Source organism: Myotis davidii, unplaced genomic scaffold, assembly GCF_000327345.1.
Source record: "Myotis davidii unplaced genomic scaffold, ASM32734v1 scaffold945, whole genome shotgun sequence".
NCBI lineage: Eukaryota > Metazoa > Chordata > Mammalia > Chiroptera > Vespertilionidae > Myotis > Myotis davidii.
Window position 1 is genome coordinate 110,015 of NW_006296434.1, and position 9,606 is coordinate 119,620.

General features: G+C 43.1%; 1 protein-coding gene across 1 annotated transcript in view; it reads right to left on the reverse strand.

Annotated features, from left to right (window-relative positions):
• LOC102755298 (aldehyde oxidase) overlaps positions 1-9,606 on the reverse strand; it is a 71,817-nt gene that overhangs the window by 30,847 nt on the left and 31,364 nt on the right. Inside the window, exons 17-20 of the mRNA XM_006771804.2 lie at positions 8,638-8,807; positions 8,178-8,304; positions 4,403-4,525; positions 1,058-1,154 (exon numbers count right to left, since the gene is read on the reverse strand). Of these exons, the coding sequence (XP_006771867.1) occupies positions 1,058-1,154; positions 4,403-4,525; positions 8,178-8,304; positions 8,638-8,807 (517 nt within the window). The remainder of the gene's footprint in view (positions 1-1,057; positions 1,155-4,402; positions 4,526-8,177; positions 8,305-8,637; positions 8,808-9,606) is intronic.

Consider the following 9,606-nt stretch of genomic DNA (forward strand, 5'->3'; position numbering starts at 1 on the left):
TGGCTCATTTGTGTGCGGTGTTCTTTAATGCCTGTGACCCCGGGGTTAAAGAGGGCTGAAATCTATCTTCACAGCCGGCAAAGGCAAACAATAATATCACCCCCTTCCACAATACAGTGTAAGACTTGATATACTGCAGCCTGTATTTTATCTTGTAAATATTCTTTGTTCTTGGAGAACCAATTTTCCTAAGGGGCAGATCAAGGGCTGCTGTGACAATTACCTCCAATTATCTCACATTGAAACTCGTAGTCAAAACATCTTCACCCAAATGACAGTTGCAGAATGAGAAAGACAAACAAACTTAGTGAGTTAAGGGAATGAAAACTTAAAAGTCCCCTTTTGACCTTCCTGTATCATTTTTATACCTATTTATAGGGTGTGATGTAGGTAGCAAGTTAAAATTCAAGAAAGAGAGAGAATGAACACATTACCTAACTGAAATAAATAGTTAAATAAGATGCTAGGACCCTTCCACAAAAACATATTGTGGCACAAGTGGAAGAAACCCCTAAATATTGACATTTCCAAGATGTTCACACCATGGACTCTCTATGCTAAACATGCTCCCTCTTCTCCCCTAAAACAAACTCAGCCTCAGAGCGTTGGCCACTTTATTAATCCCAAGAATCACCCGGAGCACTGGTAAGACTGGTCAGAAAAAAGTCAGGGGGGGAGGTTGGGGGTTAATGGGGGGGATGAGGACACATTTGTAATACCTTAACTAATTAAAAAAAAGAAGAAAAAAAAATAAAATGCTTCATCAATATTTCCATATTCCAATTTTCTTTCAGGGTAAGTGGTCACTGCATGGGGCTGGCATGGCTAAGGCCTCCCACTGTGCCTCCCTGCTGTGCTACACACACACATTCACATGCACACACATACATTCACATGCGTGCACACACACACACACACACATACATACACACACCACAGAGGTGACCGCATTTATGAGTGAGTTGCCTATTCCCAGGAGCAATGTTAGATAAGACGCACTTGGAAGGCTTTCGGGGTAGCTTCCCCTTCTCATCATTTTTTTTCCAGATAGTTTTACCTTCAACAATGTGATCAACCACTTTAAAAGCTTCATCAACGTTTCCATATTCCAGTTTCCTTTCTGGCTCAAAGAAGGACTTGTGTTGTATAGCTTCCTAGAACGAGAACAGAAAAGTGAGGCTGCCTGGGCATGCTATCCAGCCCCATGAAGGAGCCACACACAGGGGCATCGTCTGAGTCTGGGGAGATGAGCACAGATTTGCACAGGGCAGTAGGGCACCTGGAACCTCCAGTCCTGGAGGTAAGATTCCATTACAAGCCCAGCATGGGTACCACAACTTATACACTGGTTCTTATTGGCTTCCCCTGGGTGCCCAATGAAGGGGAACAGTAGCGGGGACACATAACCTGGGGTGCAGCGATAATAATCTAGGTTGGTTTTCTTGCCTATCCTTAGGCATTTATCTCACTGTAATCCCTGTGCCAACTGGGCAATGCCACACACCAGCTCCTGCAGCAGCATCTCCCATGATTACTGCCCATTCATGGGATTCCCACCTGCTGGCAACTGGGGATTCTCCTATCGCTGGTTCCCGTTAGCCACACCAGTAAGCGTCTAGCAATACCTTACAGGGATGTCCTATTGGGATCCCGCCATTTCCTACACTGGAAAAGGGATTGATTTGTTTTTACTTCCATGGGGCACAGATTCTTTGATAGAATGTTTATTGACTGCTTCTATGACTGACCAGCTGTGTGCCCTGGGGGGCAACCCTGTCATTTAGTTTCCTCTCCAGCATGGGGATAATAACAGTTTTTAATCTCATGGGATTGTTGTGAGAATGTAGTGAGTAAATGTAGGAAAGCAGCTTAGCACTATATAACTGCATAGCAAGCTCTGTGTAGGAATTAGCTAGTGTTGTTGATCATGATGACTGATGGGAGATTCTGGTCAAGAGTCTATCTTTTCTCACCAGGGTCATTGGCCTGACCCTTTGAGCCAAGAGTTTGCCCATTCAAACTACTATTGAAAACTCTAAAAAGCACAAGCTAAGTGAAACCTTAGCGATTAGTGACAGAGACACATTTTTTTTATCCTATTTTGACTGATACCACACTTTTCTACTGGAATCAATTTATGTGATTTTCTTATTAATCTAAGACTCAGCTATTCCAGGTTGGAAACGGAAGTTAAGTTCTATAAATCCTATTTTTAAAAATTTAATCTCTTTCCACTTCACTTGCTGCTTGCTCTTTGAGCAATGTTGAGCCAATTTCCTGAAAAATTTCTGGTCAGGAAATTGATAAAAATAACTTTAATATGTAGAGAGCTGGGCATATTTCCCTGCTATAAATGACTTGATTACTAAATCCACTCTAATCTATTTGATTGACCTTGGAGAGCTTAATCACTGATAGAAACACAAGGTGGCTCTACTCCACAATGTCCAAGTTTCTTATTTGATGCTGGTCTTCTTTGGCAGGCAACAGAGGTCTGCTGACTGGAGTGGGGAGGACAGAAAGAGAGTCTTATGTATTTGCTTATTTAGAATTGAATTTAGCTGGAAGGGAGAGGGAAAGAAGAGAAGATAGCCACTGGTATTGGGCAAAGGATTACAAACAAAATTTTTGATGAAGCATCCTATATAATAAAAGACGAATATGCAAATCAACCAAATTGCAGAACGACCGGTTGCTATGATGTGCACTGACCACCCAGGGGCAGACGCTCAACAGAGGGGCTGCCCCGGATGATCAGTGCACTCCCATAGGGGGAGCCCTGCTCAGCCAGAAGTGGGGAGCGGGCTTAAGCTGTCAGTCGAACATCCCCTGTGGGCTCCCAGACTGCAAAAGGACACAGGCTGGGCTGAGGGACCCGCCCGCTCACTTGCCCCCTTCCCCCCCAAGTGCACAAATTTTGTGCACTGGGCCTCTAGTTATGTAAATAATTTCTTATGGAGAAGTCATTCTAATTCTAAAATAGAATGTTGGGGAAGAAATAGAGTAAAGTAAGGAAGCAGAGCAGGCAAGATATGATTGAAAAGGGTCTGAGAAGTGAACAACATGTTTGAACTTGAAACTGGCCAGGAAAATTTAGAAGAACTAATCACTCTTTGATTCCAATTAAACTTCCATATTTTTGTTTTCTTCACATGATTTTATTTTATTTTTAAAACACAGAGGACACTGTCTAGAAATCAACTCTGAGCTCCTAGGCACAAAGCAGGAGGATAGGCTAACTTTTCCTGGAGACACTAATCTTGGCCAAGTCGTTTCCATTTTCTGCCTCAGGGCATACTAGTGCCTGGACAGCAAGGTGTCCATTATGCTGGGAAGATAATATTGCATTCCAAGAGTGTATGGAGTCGGTATGTGCTGAATCTAATCTGTTCACGCTGCTTTTCCAACTTTCATGTTTTGATTACTCAGTGAATTATAAGAACCAATGAATTTATCATTTATCATTACATGGAGATGAGTCTTAAAAACTTTATAAATTTCAAACTCCTTTCTAAAATATAGGATAGGAAATGCAATTTAAGTTGCTCAAATACCTGTAGGCATCATAGGATCTGTTTCTCATACTCATTTAAGATATACATGAAAAGATCTAAAAATAGTGTCTCCAATACTTGCTCCCTAGATCATCTTGTTGGTTCTCACTGTGCCTGGGTGGAGAGTGTCTGGATGAGTCTGGTTGAAGGTGAATGCAGTAAGTCCTCACTCAACATGCATAGCCTCTTGTAACTATGGCAAAATGACTTATAACAAAATCAAGTTTACCATAGGCTACCTGATGATAGAAACAAGAGTTAAGTTCTTAAGGCATCTCATCAACATTATCACGACACAATGTTGAATGAGCCAATGTTATTCAAGGACCTGCTCTACGGAGTTATGGGGTGTGTCTCCTCTTGGGGACATTGTTGGTTGTCCATCCAGCATTCTTCTCACCTGTCCCCTTCCAAACGATGCTCAGATTTCTGCTCAGGTCTCCACCACTCCCCAATCCAGCCCTTATCCTTCAAAGAAATCTGACCTCCCAGCAGTAACGAACAGATCCTCCATTCCCCTGGTCAGTCATTAACCCCAGAGTTGGATATGTGACTAAGGGGCCCGATGAGGCTAGATTTCGGGACTCATGGAATGCTGGGACAACACTGTTCTCTCTTGCTTCTGGGAGCTCCTGGCTGCCATCCTGTGACCACAGGGGATAACGCTCCTACTTGGGAGCGTTACAGGGAGAAGAGTTGGAAGGTCAGGCTTCTCACTAACACTGATATAGTTGGAGCCAATGAAGCCCCAACTTTTTATCAAATTTTGTTTCCTGTTACTATAGCCAACATTTTTACTGATACACCACTAAAATCTGCCCTTCTGGCCCCACCCTTGAACTCATTACCTCAATGGTCAGGATCACTGGCTCCAAATCTTGGTAGACAATCTTCACTCGCTTCGCAGCTCTCCTTGCCTGAATCTCAGAATCTGCAATCACAGCACAGACAAGCTGACCCACGCAAAACACCTGCAACACAGAAAAGACGTTTGTGTTTAAGACGGGCAGGCACCTGGTCCTCTCTTCTGGTTCATTCTTCTCCTTCCTCCTAGCACAGAGCTAGACACATAGTCAAGGACCCTTTCACTTGTTAAACATGGTGCCATGTGAACAACGGCTTTAGTAGGACAGTGTACTTGTCAGAGTGAGTCTGCTGCCCCAGGCACCGGGGAAGTTTGAGTCTTTTTGCTGCATCAATGGCAGTGGTGGCCAAAGAGATTGAGAGCGATGCTGCCTCCTGTACAGCAGACTCAGGCTCTGTCCAGGCCAAGCCCACAGAGCTGCCCAAGGGCCAGCTGGCCCAGGAGAGCCAGGTTCAGGGCACGGCCTGTGGTTGCCATTCCATGAGCAGGGCCGTTCTAAGAGGTAGCTTTTGCCTTCCCAGACAGGGAGGAAGAAGAGAGGGGGGTGATGTGACACTGTTAGTGAGCAAGTTTTTGCCCCAAACTGTGGGGAAGCATAGGCTTTTCATGAACAGACATGAGACTGGACTAGCTACCATGTGACCAAGCACAGAACGCTGATCATGTCACCCGCAGGTGGGTAGGCGGCCTAGGGAGTTTACACAGGGACCGGGCACAAAGTTGATGGAAAACAAAACAAACCAAACCAAGGCTCCAGAAAGGTAAAATACTCAGGACTGAAAAAGTCACCAGGACCGTTTTATTCTCTCTCCCATCTTATACCATGATCGCAATGAAAACTTAAATCATTTATTTTTAAAATCTACATTAGACTATTAGGTCTTTTCAACAGGGAACGTATACTAGTTTTATCATCAAGGAAAAAATGGTAGTAAAGCAAGTTAAATCCAGAACATATGTGCGCGCGTGTGCGCGCGCACACACACACACACACACACACACACACACACACACACACACGTTTGTTGGGTTTGGGTAGGTAGGGCCAGTGGGGTGATAAATGAAACAAGATTCGACAAATGTTGAATCTCTATTTTTGTGCATGTTTCCATTTTCTGCAATGAGAGAATTTTAAAAGGCATAACATGATGTAGACAAATCTTGGAAAAGGAATTGAACTAACAAAGGCAGTCCTTTACGGTGGCTCTGTTCCCTGCTCTCCACAAACGCCTGGTTTTGCCTCTGTGACTTGGCACACAGGCCTGGCCCCTAGAGGCTCACAATCAACATAGCCACACCTCAGAGAGCAGGAACTATCGTGCAGACAGGAATGGCTTTGCTTGTTTAGGAAACATTGATGAAAAGGCCACAATTCTCATTTTCTTCTGCCAAAGCCACTCTCTTGGGGGAGTTTCAACCTTGACTTGAAACTCTCAGTCACCAAACTTTCGTCTTTATTAACCAAATCTGCTGGCAAGAGCCAGAGGCAGGGGCTGCCCCAAATGATGAAGTTCTTTTGGGTAAACACTGAACTGAGAAGCCTGAGTTCTGCAGAAAACCTGCTGAAATGACATTACTGCATTTTCTGATGACTGAAGATATGGTAGACAAAGTTTTAATCATTTGAAACTTTCACACAGCATTATTTCTCTACTCATTGACCCTGCTACATGGAAAGTGGTATGTGGAATATACAGATGAATCAGATGTACGGCCTCATTCAAGGACTTTCACCAGCCCAGGGAAAAACATAGGGTGCCCTCCCAAAATGTATACACACACTTTGAATAATTATAGGCAGTGTTTATTAAAGTACATTTCATGTTCAAAACTGAGCTGTCAGTTAAAGTGTGTATACATTTTGGGGGCACGCCCTGTATCTAAGGCATGGAAATAAATAAATAAACTTAATCCAAGATAGAAAGTTCATGAAACGTCCACTTTGCTTTCTCCTCCAGACTTCAAGCTCTATGAGGGCAAGGACCGCACAGGTCTTGTTCAGCTACAGTGAGCAGCCACAGTAGGTGCTCAGTTAAAAAATGCCTGTTGACCTTGAGCTTAAACTTGAAGGAGGAATCAATTCCCAAGTGAATGAACAAAGGAAAGTTGGACTCGAGTCCCACGCAAACCTCCTGCTCTCCAGACCTGAGGTTACGTGGGTGCATTGTCCTCTGTGGACAAAAGGGTTTGCAGTCCCCTGAAACAGGAGACCAGCTCTAGTTCCCTGTGTCTGCCAGAGCAAACAGGGAGAAAAGTCAGGCTCAGGGACTTCATCTTATTGCTTGTGCCACAGAATGCATCTATTCTCCCACCCCCACTCCCCAAAATGAGAATTAGGGGGCCAAGACAGAGCTGAACCCTAGTAAATGTCAGTGGGGGATAACTAAAGGCCACCCCAGGATGTAGAGAGTGAGGGAAGAACACAAAAGGAGCGACTGGCAGTTACTGCAAAGTTCCCTGCACATACTAGTAAGGGCACCAGGCACACCGAGATGGTGACAGAATGTTGCCTGATGTTAGGCCAACAATCAAAAACTACAAGGCATGTGAGCACCAACTGTTCTTGGGTCTCCAAAGAACCCCTGTCTCTTTTATTTATTTTATTTTGTTTTATTTATTTTTAATCCTTACCTGAGGATATTTTTCCATTGATTTTTAGAGAGAGTGGAAGAGAGAGAGAAACATTGATGCGAGAGAAACACATCAATTGGTTGCCTCCTGCAAGTGCCCTGACCAGGGCCTAGGCCAGGCAGGAGCCTGCAACTGAGTTACATGCCCTTGGCCAGAATCAAACCCAAGACCCTTCAGTCCACAGGCTGATGCTCTATCCACTGAGCCAAACTGGCTAGGGTGTGTCTCTTTGCTTTTAAAATATAACTATTAGTTATAACTATACACAGATATACTTAGTTCAGTTTTCTCAAGAGATTTTATATATGATAAATCTATTAAAGTGACCAATACATTTGCTTACAAAGGTTACTGATTATTAAGGCTCTATTGATTTTCAACTACTACTAACTTCCCACTGTCAGTGAGCCCCAACATGAAAATTGTTAACTGTAATGCTTACGTGTCTTGTAAATATTTGATCAATGTGTTCTTGGTTTGTGCTTTGCCATGTGTGGATTCTGGGAAAGTGTGTATATCTGTTTCTTTTCATATGTGTGCATTTCTGAGGGCAGGGGGCATATTTGTTTAACTTATTTTTCACAGTGTTAGTTCCACACACAAGGGCATATATAACCAATCCAATGTACAAAGGAAAAAAAAAGCCTGTCCAATACCTGGCAGTATGAGTGGATGAGTCAAGGTGAGTTCAGACAGGGAGAGAGAACTCCTGGACTAAAGGACAATGAAAGGCTTCATGGGGGAGACACCACTTGAACTTGAACTTGGACTTGGACTTTGGACACACTGACAGGGGCCATGGCAAGAGATTCTCAGGAGAGAGATTAGCAAATGAAAATGACCGCTATTCCCTCATTTGTTCTTCTATACTTGTTGGCAGCACACTATCTCACTACTAGAAAATGTCAAACAATCATGTACCTTTTATATAACTAGTCAGCTTCTTTTCTTATGTGGAAAATGAATATATGTGAAGTCATTCAGCATTAGAATATAGTGTTTTATAATAAGCATTAAAATATATAGGAATCCTTTGCCATGTGCCAAATGCTATGCTATCTTTGAGAAAATCGACCTGTCTCGGTGGAGGAAGCTATTATTAAAACAGAAAGCAAAAAATTCAGTACCATCTCTGACTCCAGCAGCTTCTCAGGTTGGTCCAGAAAGCAGAAGGAGTTCACGCCTTGAAGGTGCTCCTCGGCCAGGACGTCCACCACGCCTGGCAGGCTGAGGGCTTCTGACACATCAATGGACCTGGATGAGGACACAGAGCAGGCTCCTCAGAGAGCCCCACAGCCCGGGGACCAAAGGGGATGGGCTCAATCGGGGAACAAGATATGAGAGAGGCATGATAAGTCAAAACCACTCCAGTAGTTCTCTGCCAGATGATTGGGGAAATCCCTGGGACAATGAAGCTATTCAATGGAGGGACAAACTAATAAATCCTACATATGGATCCCACCTCACCTCTAATCTTCATTGAATATCACTGACCAGTAGCTTGCCCTCCTCACACCATTACTTGTCACTAATGTGACTTAGGTGAGACATCGTTCATGTCTACCAGGTAAAAACTTTATCACTTACACAATCTTAGCATGAGCTCTTGAACTTGTTACAAAAGCCAAGAAAAGTTCCCCATCCATGGCAGGCATGTCATCACAGTAGATGGCTTCTCCCGTGGCATGCTTAATACCAGACAGGTGCATGATGGGATGGCCGACTGGGTCTTGAGGAGGCTGTTTTGGGTCTACCTTCTGTTTAATCAATAATCAGCATATCAGTTTTATAATCATATTATACACATCTCCCATAAGATGGTAGCTATATAATTAACATCTAAACCAGAATACTTTTGAAAACAAAAACTACCACTATCAACAATGATACCAGGACAATAAGCTTATTTCAATAGTTCAATTGGGAGCCTGGGATGGATGCCTAGCTATGATGTTGTTCTTATCTTTTTTCCAATTTTTTTGAATATACTAGTAGACCACAAACATCTCTAACACAAATCCCATTTGTATAAGTAAATACATATAACCCTTCTTTTTTTTCTTTTTTTTATAATTAAATCTTTATTGTTCAGATTATTATATTCGTTCCTCCTTTTCCCCCCCATAACTCCCCTCCTTCCAGTTCCCACCCCACCCTCCGCCCTCACTTCACTCCCACTGTCCTCATCCATAGGTGCACGATTTTTTCCAGTCTTGTCCCACATCTCCCACACCCCTTTCCCCCCGCAATAGTCAGTCCATTCCCTTTCTATGTCCCTGATTCTATTATAATCAACAGTTCATTCTGTTCATCAGATTATTTATTCACTTGTTTCTTAGATTCCCTTGTTGATAGATGCATATTTGTTGTTCATAATTTAAATCTTTACCTTTTTCTTCCTCTTCCTCTTCTTAAAGGATACCTTTCAGCATTTCATATAATACTGGTTTGGTGGTGATGAACTCCTTTCGCTTTTCCTTATCTGTGAAGCTCTTTATCTGACCTTCAATTCTGAATGATAGCTTTGCTGGATATAATCTTGGTTGTAGGTTCTTG